General features: G+C 44.5%; 2 protein-coding genes across 8 annotated transcripts; one reads left to right on the top strand and one right to left on the bottom strand.

The window, feature by feature from the left end:
- Window positions 1-159: 159 nt before the first annotated feature.
- Window positions 160-11,483, top strand: LOC105692254. Of its 4 annotated transcripts, none has more exons than XM_048651474.1 (5): window positions 161-355; window positions 3,660-3,782; window positions 8,161-8,938; window positions 9,017-9,678; window positions 10,614-11,483. In XM_048651474.1, exons 3-5 carry the CDS (start codon window positions 8,372-8,374, stop codon window positions 10,933-10,935), a joined length of 1,551 nt encoding a protein of 516 aa, XP_048507431.1. In that variant the 5' UTR covers window positions 161-355; window positions 3,660-3,782; window positions 8,161-8,371; the 3' UTR covers window positions 10,936-11,483. The 4 variants fall into 4 exon arrangements, with proteins under 4 accessions (XP_012266750.2, XP_048507431.1, XP_048507432.1 ...); XM_048651475.1 differs by having other exon boundaries at window positions 163-327; XM_012411327.3 differs by lacking the exon at window positions 3,660-3,782 and having other exon boundaries at window positions 160-355.
- On the bottom strand, window positions 415-7,586 carry LOC105692338 (trichohyalin-like). Of its 4 annotated transcripts, XR_007277290.1 has the most exons (8): window positions 6,257-7,586; window positions 3,976-4,240; window positions 2,876-3,163; window positions 2,181-2,747; window positions 1,664-1,958; window positions 1,275-1,572; window positions 651-1,165; window positions 415-592 (listed from the first exon to the last, which is right to left on the bottom strand). XR_007277290.1 is itself a non-coding variant. In XM_012411471.3 (7 exons), exons 1-7 carry the CDS (start codon window positions 6,461-6,463, stop codon window positions 1,004-1,006), a joined length of 2,082 nt encoding a protein of 693 aa, XP_012266894.2. In that variant the 5' UTR covers window positions 6,464-7,586; the 3' UTR covers window positions 415-1,003. The 4 variants fall into 4 exon arrangements, 3 of the variants coding, with proteins under 3 accessions (XP_012266894.2, XP_012266895.2, XP_012266896.2); XM_012411471.3 differs by having other exon boundaries at window positions 415-1,165; XM_012411472.3 differs by having other exon boundaries at window positions 415-1,165; window positions 1,664-1,865; window positions 6,257-7,576.
- Window positions 11,484-18,198: the final 6,715 nt, after the last annotated feature.

Below are 18,198 nucleotides of genomic sequence, written 5' to 3'. Positions count from 1 at the left end.
TTTGTCAGATCACTAGATTTAAAAATTTGAAACTCGCGTTAGTTTGTTGCCGCGACGCATATTCTTCCGTGGAAGTTTGATGGTGACGCCAATGCTCATAGCAAGAAAAAAAATGAAGGTTGCTAGAGAGTTTTGTCCGATAACGTTGGTAGTACCGATATTTCAAACAGCTATGGCGTCGTTAACCGTCTATAAATAAGTTGTTCGTTTAGATCGCACATTACTTTGTTTCGCCGATAATGTAATTAGTAATTTGTGTCAAAGTGTTACAATATATTTCATAATCCGTGCAAAATATACGCAGGGGCTTAAGGACTGCTCTTAAAGGTGAGAGGTCTCCCGAGTTGAGAAAAATGTGAGTGGAAATGATTTTCAGTGCCGGCGTACATTTAGCCTCGAAATAAGAGCGTTAGGTCAACAGCCAATATTCTTTATTAAAAAATATCTTACAGTTCAATTGCAAAATCAAAATACAATAGCCTCGTCAATATAAATATGTTGAGTATTAGCTAGTTAAAATTACGTGTATATGGAGTTTTAATCGTCTGTCGACGCTCGTATTTTGGCTACTGCGTATGTATATATTATTCACCTCATGAAGCGACGTCTACGCTCGTATTTTGGCTACTGCGTATGTATATATTATTCACCTCATGAAGCCAATCCCTTTTTTTTCCAACACATCTTGACTATTTTGGTCAATAATTCCGGGGTGTTGCCGCAGGATTAGTCCAAATTTCAACTGTGCGAAAAAGTTTGGTCTTTCTGAGGTTTTTTTTTGTGCTGATTACACCTTCTGATTTTTTTGTAGTCGAGTTCGATTTTTAATCACAAGATTAAATGGCTCTAATCACAAAGTGAATAATGAATACAGTATGTTAGCGTGTAATAATGTATGTATCGTTTGTTTTTTCTTGTGTTATTTATAATTTTATCGTTACTATTATTATTTGAGTATTTATGTATGTATGTGTATAGTATGTTTTGGACTATTCGCAAAGTATCAGCCTAGCTCTGCTAAGACAGAGTCTAAATCTTCTTGTAAAGTAATGCTTTCTTCACGTTGCCTTGCTAAATCATCTTTCAAACGATCCACAGTTGCCTTCAATAGGTAGTTACCTTTCTTCAAGGTCGCTAGACGCCCTTCGTGCTTCTTCACTTGTCCCTGAGACAATAACACAGAAATTGGAGTTAGGACAAGGGTAAGCTGCTGACTGGTTTGTCGGATAACCAAACTAATTGATCTTTGCATGAGCAACTCGCAATAATATTACCTGTAATACATTCTTGCGATTTTCTACCGGAGCGTTCTCGTCGTCGCTTTCAGATTCTTCTTCATTTTCTGACTCTTCGGACTCTGATTCCTCATCAGACTCCTCGCTTTCCTCTTCTTCCTCTTCTTCTTCCTCTGTTTCCTCCTCATCTTCTTCTTCGTGCATAAGTTTAGCCATTTTGTCTACCTCTTTCTGCAGTCCTTTGAACTTCTTTTTTTCCTCTTTTAATAATTTCTGCTGCTGTTTGATCTGCTCGCGCAGCGCATGCCGTTCTTTCTTTGCATTTGCTGCTTTGTCCCTGTTATTTGAAAAATGTAACAGAATAATGTATCAAAACTTCTCAATTACATTACAACATGTACGCCATAAACCCGATGCGCAGGACGTACTTGAACGTTTTGATCTTGGTAATGAGCAGCTTCAGCTCCCGTTGTACACGTTTCTCAGCTGCTATCTTTGGGTCGACATCTTCCTCTTCTTCGCTGCTTTCTTCTTCCTCTTCTTCGCTCTCGTATTCAGGTTGATCTATACTCTTTTGAGAAGCTATTTTGGCAACATCCTTAGCGCTTGGGCAACCAGCTAACGCCATGCCTGAAACATTGGACCAGGACGTGTCCGCGCTCTCATCTACTTCTAACTCTGAATTGGAATCTGATCTAGGGTTTGACGGGTCAGACTCTACGACTATATTCGCGGGATTCAGGGATTAGGGGGGAAATATAATTAATAAAAATTTGACCAATTTTTAAATGTTTCACGTGCGATAGTATTCTGAGAGGTTTTCCAAATAATATCTGTAAGGGTGGTGCCGTCCGATCTTTGAAATTTCGAGTATACCTAGAGTTTGCAACTTGTGAAAATGTTTGCATATAATAAATTGCTATATTCATAAATGCCGCAACTTACCGGCTTTCATGCGTCTCTCCAACGCGGCGTACATTTTTTTCATTTCTTCCAGTTCGCTCTTCGCCTTATCTTTTTCCTCCGCAACGGCCGCATACTCCTTCTCCAGACGTTCCGCGTCCTGTCTCGCCTGTTGGGCTTCCAGCCTCAACGACTCCGCCAGTTTCTCATCTTGCTTTTTGTACTCTTGAACAGTTTTCTGGGACCTTTCGCGTTCCAATTCTACCTCTAAATTCAAAAGTCTCGCCTGCAATCTTTTGTTCTCTCTCTCGACCGCCTCTTTATTTCTCAGTTCAAGAGCGAGCATCTGTTTGGTACTTTGAAGATCGTCGCGTACCGCGTCGATGTCATCCATCTCGTCGGGAACCACCTCGTCTACGGGGGCTACTTCAGCCTTTTGAATTTGTTCTTCGATCGTCATTTGCCTACGGAATTTCCTCAGTCCTTGTAACACCGGTTTCGACCGGTCGTTAGTTTTCACGCTCTTTAACTTCACCCCCGACTGGATCTGTTGCAGCAGCTTGTTGTGCATGTTCGACTTCTCTGATTCGAACACAAAATGGGCATTGCCTGGAATATATCCCGAAAAAAAAATTGAAAAAAAAAAAAGGAACAAAAACGAAATGAAACCGAAACTTTTGTCTACCTACGAATAACCGACAACATCTTTCGCCAAAATTCGTGAAAACTCAACTCACCCGCGGGGTCTTCGGCGACTTTGTTTACCCTTTCTAAAATCGGAGCGCTCCTGTCGTTACAAACAACGTGTTTCAACTTCCTTTCGCTCTCGACCTCTTTCATCATGCATGCCCAATCCGGTCGTTTTCTCGGCCTCGATTTCAACGCCTCCAAAACTTTTTTCTGCCGATCGCTCAAGGGTGGCAAATCCTTGAGGATAACTCTGGCTGGGGGCGGAGGAGGCGGCCTGGGCGGGGGTGGCGGAGGGATCGCCGCCCTCGATGAGCTTTTCGACAAGGTCGGCGCTCCTGTGTACAGAGGGCGTGAAAATTCGTTCGATTAAAAATCGGTATACCGCGGTAAAAAATCGCGCCCCTGCACGTACAATTCGACTACATTCGCCGGGCCAGCGAACACGGAACTGAATCGCGCTCTTTCAATTATACGTCGCAGGTCCGATCGAACATCGGCTAATGGCGGTATTTATAGCTACGTTTAAAAATCACAGGTCTAATCGTACGTGTCTCTCTCTCTCTCCTTCTCGAATCAGGACGACAAACAATGTTACTTCCAACTACGCAATTACCTTTCGCAGACGCGTATCGATACTACTCTACGTCAGTCCGAAAATCACGGATTAAGAATCCAAACCCGTCAATCACTCGCTTTGTTCTGTATTTCCTAATTTTATTTAAAAGCGCGTATTGTGATTTCTACCGATTCTTTGCACGCGTTATATATAAATCCACGCTATGTACGATCGTGATACATCAGTTGCTACATGAAATTGCTTTATCTCCGCAGACTCGCGGCAGCAGCTGGAGCTGGAGCTTGAGCTTCCGGTCGTATCTGAAAAATCGACACACTTCGTAAATCGTCAACGAGTCACGACCTGGCTTCGACCTTGAAACCTTTTGCTATACGTTCGTATGTATTACACGCACACTATATGGCTACCGACATCCTAATATGCGGCACTGCGTTTAAGTTCACACACCTTTTTCCCGTCTATCAACGTAACAAGTACGAAAAATCGCTCGCACGCCGCCCGATCGACGCAAACCCTCGATGAAAACATTCAAATCTCACGGCTTCGAAAGCGACACATGCGCATCCTTACCGGTCGTGCTCTCGCTTTTCGATAAGGGAACGACGTCCGCTCTGGACCTCGATTTTTCGACTCGGATTTGTCGTTCCAACTGCGGTCTCGTCTGGGCCTCGTGTCTGCCATTTTCCCTGGGTCTGGTGTTCGTCGGAGGCGTCGACTGATTTTGGGGGTTGTTCGGCTGTGACGGGATGATCGTGATCTTGCTTTGCTTTCGCGGCGCCGGCGGCTCCGATGACGTAGGTGGGCAAATCGGGGCCTCTACGGGCTTGGGAACGCTCTGCGAGGGAGAAAAAAATGGGAAAATATTAGCTCTTCCCCGGGTCCAGAGTACGGTCCCCGTCACCTGCGGCGCTGAAAAAATACCAGCGCCGTATTTTCGTAATCGAAGCGGGATAAATAAATTCTATTCGAATATCGCGTAGGTATGAGTATAATACGTCGCGCTATCTTTGAAAAAGATTAACGACCCCAGCGGTTAAATTTGTAGCGTTGGTTGTTTTTAGCTACTTTGTACATTCGTCTTTGCCTCACTTGCGACCCTATAGCGAGTCGTTTTTTACTCCGTATTGTTACGTCTGGTCACGGAAATTGAAAGGAAATTTCGACTTTCCGTCCCTCGAATTACAATTGTTTTGCGCGTTTATACTATACTCCGCGCGTCGTTGCGCAACGCTTTCGTTGATCGTGAAATCGAAAGTATACGGAGGCGCCGATTTGCGGGGGTTACAAAACCGGATCGGGATTATATTTGCGAAATCTGTGTTGCGACCGAAATATAATAACGCCAGACTACATTTCCGGCGGGACTAGCCGCGGATCGCCTTACGTTGAGTTGATGACTTTTGGATAATAAACTAAAAATTGATCGCCCGACTGATCTCATCCGCGCGACCTTCGCCGTTAGCAATTTTCCATTGACACTTTTATTCTCTGGAATTATTTTATCCGCCTTCTACCGTCGGTCGTTCAAGGGGCCTATATCTCGCGCGAATTCACGTTCTATACGTACGTGCCAAAAGTCAACGTCGTCATTCCTCTCCGCCGTAATCGATGCCCAGAAATCCATCCGTCCAGATGCGTCGAAAATTCCAATTTGTTATTCAGAAGCGCGACGAACTCGATTCGCGCGTAGGAGGGTGAATTATTTTCTCCTTCGTATTCCCGATCGGGAGATGAAAAACAAAACTATAAGTACAATACGAAAAAAAATATTTTCACAGCCCGCGCTTCGGTTTCTCTATATATTTCGTATCATTTATCCCGATCGAGGAATCGATTGATCTTCTTCATCCGCGAATCACCTCCCATCGGGAGCACAATTTTTCGCTCTACCAGTTCGTCGTAAGTTGCACGCGCTCACTAACGCGCTCTTACAAATTAGACTTGCGTCATTTACAGGGGAGGGGGTAGGGGGCCGAGAGACGAGTCTTTAAATAAACCCGGCTTCCCCAATATTATTGTTGTTACGCGTTTCTTTGACCCTACTTTCGCATTATGCCCGATCGCGGTACGTCAGGTGCAACGCGGCATCCCGCGATTATATCATATAAGCTAGGCCCAACGATCGATTTATCCGCGTTATAATTATGCACTTTGTAGATACGTATGTCTATGTATGTATCGTTTATCGAGTGAGGATTCGTGAGAGGTTATCCATCGTTCTTAAGGTATATATATACATATATCATACTCTTCTCTTCCAACAATAAGCCGTTACACGCGGAATGACGGTAGACGCAGCTGGCCGCAGTAGCTAGCACCGCACGCAGTATTTGAAATAAACGTGTGGCTTTAAATAATCATGACCCGCGAAGCCGTTCGCACGTAACGCTCACTTATAATATACCGTGGAGTAAGGATGATCCGAAAATCGCGATCGATCGATTATTCGGACATCTTTTTTTCCCTCGTTTTTTGAACTTTTTTTTTCGGTTCGCTACCAAGGTCGAATTTATCGCGCGCGGTGCAGCAGCGGGTCGGTCCCCGTGTTTACGATATGTATATATACATAAGTGTATATACATTATGCGAATTTTCGTAAACAATTTAACCCACCTGCTGAACGGCGGAGCGCGTTCTATTCCGGGAGGCGAATTCTTCGACATCCTCCGCGGCGAGTCGCGACCCCGACTCACGTACCGCAGATCGAATGCCTCCGTTTTTTGCTCTTACCTCGGCTGTATACCTATACCGATTTGTTTACAATCGACGCGACGCGCGACGTTCGACACATCGGACACCCGAAAACTCGAGATTGCCGTACAAAAATGACAATCAAATTCGTCAGACTCACCTTCAGAGTGACTTTGGTGAAAGCCGGTGGTTCTTCGGACGTCGTTTTGGATTCTCTCCTGGAATTTAGAGTCCAGGGGGCGGCGGGCATCGGGAGAGGGTTCGGTCCCTCCTTGACCCAAGGTGGCCTGAAAGTCGTCCTTTGCGAAGGTTGCTGTTGCTGCTGCTGCTGCTGCTGCTGCTGTTGTCTACCTCCGGGTGCTGGCATTTTGTCAAAATTAACGCCACCGAAATTCGATATTATGTATTAGAAAATTTCTTTGGAAACACCAGGAGAATTTGAGTTCAAACACTGTACTCCGCCTCTCGGAGCGACGACGTAGTTTCTTTTATTCTTTACGTTTTATTACGCCTTTTTCTCCTCGGCCGTCGAGGGCTGGGGCGATTTCTTGCCCCCGTAATTATACTTTACTCGCCGTGGAAACGACTCCCTTCTTATCCTATTTTAATACGCTCCGGTTATCACAAAAAATTAATTCCGATAACGATTAGAAGTTGAGTAGCGAGTACGTCGTTCGCCATATATGTATATATATATATGCGTTTTGTTTTATCTCATTCGTTGGCTCGGTTTGTTTGTTTTTGTTTATTTTTTGCGAATTTTCGTGCAGCCCTCGCGCATACCGGGCGATTTGATACGGGGTATCCGCGGCGATCGCGATATTATACGCCGACGTTCGTCAAACGCGATGTGAAATATTCCGATTCGAGGTAAACGTCGCGTTACGTCCACGCGCCTCCGACGAATCCTCGAAATAACTGGATTTACGCCACTTTTTCGAATCCAGTGGAGACATCGAGACCTGCCGTATAACCCGCGGAGGGGACGCGGTAACCGCCGCCCCCCGTTTTTGGGGGCTATTTTTGGGGCGTGACGTCACGAGACGCGAGGTCAAAAATAGACCGACTTCTAGGACGTATCCTCGCGTCTTCCACGCGAGAGCTATACCACTGTATATTCCGAATCACGGTATCACACGCTTCTATTTACAATGCAATTTTCACGTTATTCAGCAACAACTGCACACTGTACACTCCCGCCACGTTTTATTCAACGATATAAGCTCATGCAACCGTCACCGCGCCATTTTTCTCCTTCTCAACTGTATGGTCAAATTTTGAATGGTGCGATTTTCTGAAAATATGCATTCGCGACACGCGTCTGCATCGAAATATTCGTCGCGATAGCTCGACTACAGTATGCGGAATTTTATTTAATTATTTATTAATTTTTTTTTTTGATCCGCACGATTTCGGACGTGGGGTAATTCGGATTCGGTAATCAGAGTCGTAAATCTGTGGAACACGTTCATTCATATCGGCGGAGCTATTCGGATCCGTCGACACTCGAATCTACTTCTACTTTTCGATCTCGTTCGCGTACGTGAATTTTGAATCAGCCGATGAGAGACACGCGAGAGACCACTCGTCTCATTATTATTTATATCGAATAGACTTTTCACATCGCGTTACTGCACACGTCCCGAAATCTCGTTTGCGAGGGGTTAGTTATAACTATCGAGTATATCCTTAGGACGATTTTCGCGCCTCTGGAAATTGAGAGGAGAATGAAAAAAAATTTTTTAGGAATGCAAATAATCGAAGAAACGTTCTATTTTGGTCTTACTCGCGACCGCCGCGTACGACGTGAAAAAAATTTCGCTCCGAATTGGAATCGAAATCGGAATAGCGCGGGCGAGGGCTAAAATGTGAAGCAAAATAATCGCATTCATTTTTGTATTGAATGATATCTGATGCGATGGGACAAAAAAAAAAAAAAAACAATAACCGCTTTTTCGACTAACCCGTACAGATGAAATACAGAGAGAAAGAAAGAGAAATAGAGAAACAATAGAATAGAGACGCAAAAATTTTGATATCGTTAAAATGTTGAATTTTCATCAGGGTCGGCGGTCTTCGCGAAAGAGATTATCAGCTAGCGGCGCAAAGGCGTAACGAGGCCTGCAGAAGATTTGATTATAATTTGCAGACCGCAAAATATTTCGAAAGAGAATCGAGGCTAGCGCACCACTTCGACTCCTGGAGTTCGAGGGGCCCGACTAAGGGGGCGAGCAAGGCGGAGAAACTCCACGCGAGACGAGATAGTTTGAGAAAAATGTTGAGGGAAGAGGAAGCCGATCAGAGGAGCGAGATGATCGAGCGATCCCTCTCGTCCAAGGGAGCGGCGTCTCCCCGGAAGGAGGAGGGCGAGTCGGTCGGAGATCTGAGGAAAAAACTCGAGAGTAAAAGGGCGGAGAAGGCCCTCTATTACCCGCATAATTACGGGTGCTATCGAACGTGCAATGGTCTTTGCGATTCGGTTACATCTTGTCCCCGTCACTATGAAAACGAACGTCACATTGATGCTTGCAGAAACTCCCAGCTTAGCATGGAGGAAACCAATCTAAGGAATTACTCCACCGACTGCCAGGGGCGCAGGGAAGATCCGAGTAACCGGCATCACGGGGAAAAACGACATCTCCAAGGGCACACCATCTACGGTACCAACGTCGATTCCTTCGCACACTTCTCCGAGCAGCCCGTTAAACCCGCCGGCGAAAGAAGGCACTACGAGAGTTCCTACAACAACGTGGACGAAGGGACCACCAGGTACAACAACCGAGGAGACTCCGACGATCTCGCCGCCGCCGCCGCTTTGTACGGCCGTCACAGAGACGAGCAGGTGAGACAAATTTTCATTCTAAAATTTTCATGCCCACCGAGCTTAACGCCCGTATAATCGTCCGTTCGCGTTCTCAAGGAGAAGTCGGCGGGATTTTCCGGATCCGCGGCGGTCTCGGAACGAAGGCATTTCAACCGGTCTTCGGCCGATTCCTTCAGGAGTCTGGCCCACACGAATTTGAGGCAGGCCGGGGCCGAGGGCTGCGCACCGGGATCGGAGGCGCGGGCGCAAACGGAAGCGGAGGAGGAACCGGAGGAGACTCGTTCGGAAAATGGTGGCGAGGAGGAGGAGGCGGCCGATGAGCGCGATGAGCGCGAGGAGCGGGAGGAGCGGGAGGAGCGGGAGGAGCGGGGCGACGACGCCGTGGACGACCACCAGCCCCAGAGCCCGGGCTACAACAACAAGAAAAATTCGTCCACCGACAATTTGAACTTCTCTTGGAAGTACGACGACCCGAACAAACGGCCCGCCTCCTTCCTCGCCCACCACGAGCTGATAAACCAGATACAGGATATGGTGAGCAGGGAAGTCCAGGCTTGCAAGAAACAAAATTGGAGCGAAGCCCTCCGCCTCAGGGACATGCGTAACCGGCTCGAACTGCAGAGAGAAGTGGAAATATTCAAAGAGTCGGGTATCCGGATGAACAACGAGGCGAGGAGGTCGCAGATGAAGAAACTCGCCGAGAGGATCAAACTGATGGACAAGAGGGAGTCGGGGGGAAATCAACACCTGATCTACAGGTGAGCTCGACGTTCGATTATTAGCGCTGCGATTAATCGCTGATCAAAACCGACGGAGGTCTGTGGTCAGGGTAACGCCGGAATTTATAGCGGCGTGAATCACCCATTTAACGTGCCGAATTCTATATTTTGACGTGCAGTTGAATTCTGCAGGCCGAAAGCCAAGCCGATATTTCGCAACGGGATTTGTCACTTGCCAATTGTGACTCGCTTCAGACAAGTTTTGCGTGTTTATTTTTATTCGGAACTACTCCCATTGCGATAGATCCTCGCGGCGTGATTCTGGAAATTCCCGTCCGCTGTATACTCGAATCTTCGTATCCCCTGATTTCTGTTATCCGGTTCAATTCGTTTTTCCTGATATTTCAAACCGCCCGCCGATGCGGTTTTTCGCGCCAATTGATCGGTCGGCCGTTTAATTCACCGCGATTATCGTCCGCCTCTCACGAAGTCCCAAAATTAATTCCACCCCCTTTGGTTTGTCCGCGTTGTTCGCAATTTCATTGAATCTCTGGTTTATTTGGCGTCGATCCAGGCCTTGGAATTGGTCGAAAACAAATTTGAGTACGTCCGTAACGAAATGTCCGCATCGCGGCCAACGCAATCGACGGCGATCGGGTCTCAAAAAATCGGAATCACCCCGATCGCGTCGAGGACTCCTGACCCTTAGGGTGACCCGCAATTAAAGTTTCCTGCCAAGTAAGAACGGAGTTCGGAGCGACGCGCCAAGTGGCACGTTGCCATGTCGTCAAACTCCGAAATCCCTCGATGCCCACCCACGAAGGCGCTCTAATCCGTCTCCGTGTTCCTCTTTACGTCTTTGAAAGAAAAAAAAAAAAAAAACAACGAGCGAAATTATTTCCAAAAATTCCCGTCCCACTTCCGGCCGTAATTATACTGATCGACGAATACGAATCGACCGTTGATAATTGCAGCGAGGAAGCGAGGACTCTGTGGGAGACCAGAGTGCGGGAGGACGAGGCGATTTGGAGCAAGGTCGATCTCGTCGACAGGGAGATGTTGCTGCAAGAGTTGGAGGCGGAGTGGGAAGCTATGGCGGAGAAGGACAAGGAGCGGGCGTCCGAGAGTCCGCACAAGACGAACAAGTCGCATTTTCAGGAGGAATTGGAGCTGACGGCGGCGGCTATGGAGAAGGTGGCGGTCGATCGTGTCTATCACGCCTCCAACGAGGAGTCGAAGAATTCGTGCACTCGAAACAAAGATAAAGGCGCTTCCAGCCTGATATTCCTCGGCTGACTCGACGTACGCCGATTTTATTACCGGACGTAGGCCTCGTAGAATCCTGTAGAATCGTAGTTACATGGTAGAATTTATTCGCAACAATCGGTGATGGGTAGATTATTTTTACGCGTATTCCAAAGCGGCGATTACCGGAATACGTCGTCAGTCATCCGAGTGGCTTTTACGCACATATGTAATTCGGTGCTCGTTTTTCGCTTTTTTTTTGTTCCTTTCCCCGATCGACTCTGCTTTCCCGCACATCGATAAAACTTCGCACGATGGGGCGAAAACCAAATGAATAATAAATTGTAACCCAAATGTAACCTTATTAATTTTTACGGTGCTAACAGTTATCATTATCCGATAAGCGTTTAGATTAAATACTCTATACATAAGTTTTTCCTAACATTATTCTAACTTTGCTTTGAAATTTTACGAGGCTTATTTTCTCAGAACCGTTTCTTATTCCACAGATTTCTGATCACTGAATATTGTTACGCTTAATTATCGCTGTGCTATATCGTCAAATAAAAAAGCAAATTCAGCTTAATCGGCTAATCCAATCGCGAAGTCTTGCCATTATTTCAATGTGAGGATTCTCGTCCTCCTCGGTCGATAAAAATTAACGCTGACATTTATCAGCGAAAAAGGAAGGGCGCATAAAATTTGCGCAAGAGGGTTGGGGTCGGCGCCCAGAGATGGCGGCACCGCCACCCCGACGAGCTACGATAATGACGATAACGTCAACTAACAATAATAACAACAATAAGGAAAATAATAATAGCAGCCCGTCCCGGCACTCACAATCGGTCTCTGGCCTCGGGCCGAGACGCAGTAGTAGCGCTCGTCTGACAACTGGGCGTGCTGTGAAAGCACACCCACCAATTTCACGTTATTACTATCACTGTAACGTACCGCGTAGGAAAACGTGGCCGCGATTGCCTCGTTGAAGAACTTTTTACTTTTTTCTCCGTATCGTTTCGTATGACCGCGACGTATTTGCATTTTTGCAAAATTCCTTACGCGCGTGAGTCTCCGTTATTTCAGAAAAAATTAACTCGCACCCGACAAATTTCAACAGCGAAACGTCTCGATTCCCCGATTTGACGGAACGCTATTATTTTATTGGATGAACAAAAATGTTGAAATTCGATTTTCATTGATATGCAGAAACCTAGTCAGAGGATTCGCCTTTCACAGAAACATGTAGATTCGCGAAGAGCGAAAAGAGAACCCAATTTACGGCGAGAAATGTTTCATTTATTTAGTTTCTTCTTTTTTTTTTTTTTCATGATTTTCTCTGCTTTTGAAACGTGGGCAACCATCATCTCGACACCCACGCGGCAGCGCGTTAGACTGCACATAATGGGGTCGTGTTCAAAAGTTGAAGAAATTTCTGTATACGCCCGTCGGTGGTGTCACGTTGACGTGGGTATAGCGCGTATAGTTCCGAAATTATACCTGCACATACTTTTAGTTTTTTTTAATTAATTGGCTTTCTAATTAAAACCGGTCCCGCGCGCGGCTCTCCTATTTCCATATACTACTGATCATAAACCCTCGCGGTCAACGCGCATAGAACAATGTGCGATTTGATTCATTTTCTTTCAATCCAAATTTCCACGCACCATCTGGATACCTGTAAATCTGCAGCGGAAGAACCGGAAGCGAAGTCACAATACCCATCGATCATATCGAGTTAACGCTCTGATTTTTTCTCCACTCTTGCGTGTAAATTGTTCTAAGAATTTTTACCGTGATTATAACGCAACCGACAACAATTGCGTGTGTCGCGTTACAATTTCAACGCAATGCTGCTGCTAGTTTTCATGATGATTTCTTTATTTTTTGCCCATAATTTTTATACGACCAATTCGCCGATTTCTTCACGTGCGTGTAATTTTCCATCAGAAATATCGCCAACGAGACGTTAAAGTGTGCGGTATCAGAATTGGCGTATAGAAAAAGAGAAACAAAAATGAAACCAACGAAAAGCGAATTCCGTATGCAAATTATCTGTACAATGTAGGTCAGAATTTTTAATTGCACCGTGTAGAACATATTATATACATATACGTCGATAGATAAAACGACGCGCGTATATAATCGAGCTCGCGCTCTTCTAATAATTCCCGCGCCTTCGAACCTATAAATTTAAGAAGAAAAAAATTGAGACATTTCCCTCGAGGGGTGCGAAGCGCTCCCGCACGTGGTCCGGGTTTCCTACGGGACGTGTTATTAGCTGGTCTAATTCTATTTATTTCATTTCTCTCATTCCTTCGTGCGCGTCTCACTTCTTCGCTCCTGACTCCCTCGTCCCTTATTTTTTCCTTTCCTTTTTCTCTACGCTTTGTTTTTCTCCTTCTATTTTTTCCTCCAACGCGCTCATTCTCCCTGTTCCATTTATGCCTCGTTTGGCACTTCCTATACCTATAAGGGCTCGCGCGAGGGCCAGGGCGGGAACGAAGAAGCAGCGTACACACACTCTGTATTATAAGAAACGTCAGCTAGAAACGCGCGTTTAATTAACATAGCTAGCGCGCCTACTTCGGAACAAGCGTCGGTGGGGTTTTCACGGACCATTGCCGCAGCTTCTCTACCACGTATATACACCGGTATACGCTGGCACATCTCGTCGCGTATACAAACTGACGGCATTTTCTTCAACATTTTTTTTTTGTCTTTCTTTCTTTCTTTTTTGCCCATTTTTTCATTCATTTATTTTTTTTTTTTTTTTTACAACTACTTCACGCCTCCGACTACTAGACGGCGAACCGCTGGGATTACATTTTTGACGGATTAGCTAATTAATTCGGCTATATCTATCGGCGTGCGGTGCGGTGCGTATGGAGTATTTACGCTTTTCGTCGGACAACGAAAATTGAATCATCACTCAACACCGTAGCTTTACGTACACCCGATCGCAGTTATAATACACCGCACATTTCGTGTATACGTGTTATTATTGTACCTGTAGCTCTGCACATGCATGGAAACGGAAGAAGATAAAATGGCGGCACTTATACGGCAGCGGGCAAAGTACGCGTACCTATATATGCATAACATGTGCAGAGAGATTTTATCTCATTCAAGAGATTGTCACATTTTTTTCGTCAAATGTAAAAATACGAGGACAACGTTGGATAAAAAAAAAAAAAATAAACCCGTCGATACAATGAATAAACAAAAAATTCAGCCAATCGAATAATCATGAAGATGGATTGATCGTTCAAGGAGCGAGTTCTATGTGGTTCTATGTACCGCGCCTATATACATATACATACACGCACATAAAATATTAACCAAGTTTGCACGAGCGCGGGCTTATAGTGGACTCGAATCGAGGGTGGATATATAAAATAAATCTTTCAAGCACCGGCAGCGCGAGTATCGCCCGCAGTCGACTGTGTAAGAGTTAACAAAGTTGTATTTCCGGTGAAAAGCGACGAGAGAAAAAAAAAAAACAGAAAAAGAAAAAAAAATTAAACAAAAGTCGAAACCGGTGTACAATTATACAGCTGTACACTGCGGATATATAACGCGCGCACGTGGTCCATTTCCGAACCACTTACACGTCGGGAATTCCCCGGACCAAAAAAAAAAAAAAACAAAGTGAAAAAAATAAAGAAAACGAGGAGGTGCAGCCCCATCGGCGTCAGGGGTTGGAAGAAAAGAATTACATTTTTGACGGATTGGCTGGCTAATTTGGTGTTTGTAACGCTGGGTGTGTCAAAACCCGCAGAGCTCCGAATACGCACCACGTATATAGTTCCGTGAACGGAACAATTCTCGGGACGACACGACGCGATCCACATGCAGCACACCATGTGTATTACAAGGGGAAGCAATTAACACCCTCTTTGACGGTTAGTTAATCATCGGAAAATTTCATTCTCGTGCTACACCTCCTATACTTATACGCTTATTACACTGTATATTCATTCTCATACGATCGACGTGTATTTAAACATTTTCGATCGATATGTAGGATATGTTTATTGGAAATCTGTATGAATTTTACGTGGGAATTGATAAACGGCGAATGAGAAATAGGTAAGTGCACGTTCTAACGATTGTAATATACCAACGGCAGACGCTGCAGTTTCGATCTGCATTTATATATTTATGTAGCGTGAAAATTTTCATCCGATTCGCATAAACTTTGATTATTTATAAACACACGACCTGAGCTATAAGTATAATTTTCTATCGTACGTATAGAATGTACAATTATTCACCAGCGTTAAAATTCTAATTATATGCATAATATCGTGTGAAAAATGTACATTATACTTCATCTGTTTTCCCACCGTAAACAATACACAAATTTACGCGTAACTTCCTATACATTATACGGATATGTAATACATAGGTATGTAACGGGTGTTAACTTCTACGATAGAATTCGTTTTTTCTCTCTCTCTCTCTCTCTCTCTCTGATTGAGCGCAATATTTATTTGTTCAACGCGAACGAATAATTCGTGTGACGTTGTACGCTTGTAGACCGGTCGCCATTTTGCGTTTCTCGTTGAATTCCGTTTTTGCTTCTCACAATTCGTTGTAATAAAAATAACCAAAATACGTCTCGATTTATATAATTCCGATTTAAAATCGTAAATACGGAATGATATTACACCCATCGATTGGCGATCAGTTTCCGACCAATCGCCTGTCGTCGTCGTCATCGACAATCTGCGTGCATATAAAATAGCGTAGAATTCTAAATGTATAAGAAGAAAAATGCACGCCGCACCTTCTCGGCTACCTTGTAAGAGAAAAGAAAAAAAAAGGTGGGGAAAATTCAAACGGAGCGAAGGTACAACGACGACAGGGCGGATCGTTATCGCTTTCCGCAAGCAGGCTGCGATGTACGCACGTGCCCCGCAACCCTTCGATATATATATATCGCGGGATTCGAAGTCGAAGTTTGCCTACGTTTTGCTGCTAGACGACCGAAACGCCTAGCGGTAGACTGGTAGCTTGTAGAGATCCGGCGTTGAAAACGCGTCGGTGTGTTTCTCGCTAGTAATTTAATTTCTTGCAAAACAGTGGAGGCCTCTTTTATACCCGCGCACCGCACCGCGAGTCGCCGAAGGAGCGAGCGAACGAACACCGCGGAGAAACATCAGCGGCAATCTTCCCCCGCGAGCACCTCATTCGCAGACACAAGAGGAGGGCCGGTCTCGCGCGTACTTCGCGTAGCTTCCGTTGGTAGCAATGGTGCCTACCGCCTGTACGATATAAATATATCCCGCATACGTGTACGTACAACATATCTCTACATACGCTTGTAACACATATGTACGCACATGTACACGCGCGATTCCTCTTCTGTGTGCGGAAGAGCATCTCATGTATACATATACACGACTGTGTACGTGGGTAGGTGTACGTACATATATATATATTTATATACATTCACATTTTCACGCACGCTGACATTCGCCCTCACTTATGTTCGTGTATGTATTCGTCGTACATACCCAACGCGAGTACATGACCGATATATAGATATATACGATAGGCGTTGCGTATATATATGTATATATATATATATATTTATATTATATAGGTATATCGTAGCTGCTGCCGCTGCCGCTGCTGCTGCTGCTGCTGCTGCTGCTGCTGCTGTACCCGTCTATAGGTACGAAATGGTAAATGAGAGGGTAGACCCGAGGTCCGGACGCCCGGTGCTAGCGGCGACCTAAAGCTCCGCGTCTACCGCGGGACTGTATGCGCGGTTCCATACCTCGTGTTCAGAAAATAAGGGAAATTTATAATACATGTATATGTATACTTACGTATACGTATACGTGTATATAGCTATGGTACACCGCATAACGCGGTATTCCGGTACTCCGGGTGTTCGAAAACTAATTAATCCACGTTTGACGTGCGTACGGTACGTACCGCGTGCGTGTACGAGCTGTTGGTTTTTTTTTTTTTCTTTATTTTCTGTTTTTATTTGTTTTTTGTTTTTTTTTCTTATTTCTGTATTTTCAGAAAAAAAAAACGAGAAGAAATAATAATCTCGCATGGAAGAAAAAAAGAAGAGCTCTGTTCCGTCGGGAGAATATGGACGCTTTTTTTCGAATTTTTAAACGCTGTTTCATCCGGGCTGAGAACGAGGAATATACCAGCTAATTGGGCGTATGTAAGTATTATATACACGTGATGTATGCATATAGGCGCATATTTATATCGTAATTTTTGTTAAAAATGGAAAAGGGTTTCCGATATATTACGAATACCTAATATATCGTAATCGGTATGACGCGGGGTCGTTATTATTCTATATTAGGTATAAGTATGTACGTACCTGCGCATGCGAGTATATATGTATATGCATGCATACACCGTAACCGGGAATATCGGCTTTTTCGGATGAAATTCTAAAACTGTCAAAAAAATGAGGTTCGTAAACCAAGCGGATATCATTACCATGGGGTTGTACGTGTATATGTACGGCACAGGTGCAACCTCGTGAAACGCGTGTATACACGTATATGTATATACCTTATTATACCTACTTGATAAATGCAAGGGAAAAAATATATGACATCTATCCATCTATTTTTCTATCTAATCACTTTTCGACACGCAACTCAACACGTACTAGAATATAATAATAAATCTCCATACCCTGCAGAGGTACTTATGCATCTGTCCATGTGTACGTAGTGTATATAGATACACACATCAAGGTACATATTGTATACCTATAATTGATCGATTCGCGTTATTGAGAAATCAAATTATTCGCAAGAATTAAAAAAATAACTCACACGCATCCTGAATTGATGCGCTGAAAAAATGTCGGACACATTGGTCATACGGTCGTTCAAAATGCAGATATACCTATGTCTAATACAACGTGCGCATTGATATAGAAATTTCGTTAAACTTTTTTAACTTTTTTTTTTTGTTCGCGCGACGATTTCCAGTCAAAATCGCGCATGGATGAGAAAATCGCCATTCGCGAATTTCGCGGACATGTAAAAAACGCGAAAAAAATTCCACTACACACAATTACACAGCAATGTACGGCAAAACGCGCGTAGGTCAAACGGCGCTCTCGCAGCTCCGCGTCGATTTCATCTCGAGGAGATTTGAATATATATATATATACTCATAGTTTTTTTTCGAGCGAATATAAATCCCCATTTTAAAGAAAGTCGCGGACTGTAACATAACCCGACTGTAAGCATATACGTCGGCGTAGATAATTCCTTCAACGATACATAATAATGATAATACCCACCCCGCTATACGCTAATG

This window comes from Athalia rosae, chromosome 2 (assembly GCF_917208135.1).
Source record: "Athalia rosae chromosome 2, iyAthRosa1.1, whole genome shotgun sequence".
Classification (NCBI taxonomy): domain Eukaryota; kingdom Metazoa; phylum Arthropoda; class Insecta; order Hymenoptera; family Athaliidae; genus Athalia; species Athalia rosae.
Note: the sequence above shows the minus strand (reverse complement) of the source record. Positions and strands in the feature narration are given on the sequence as shown.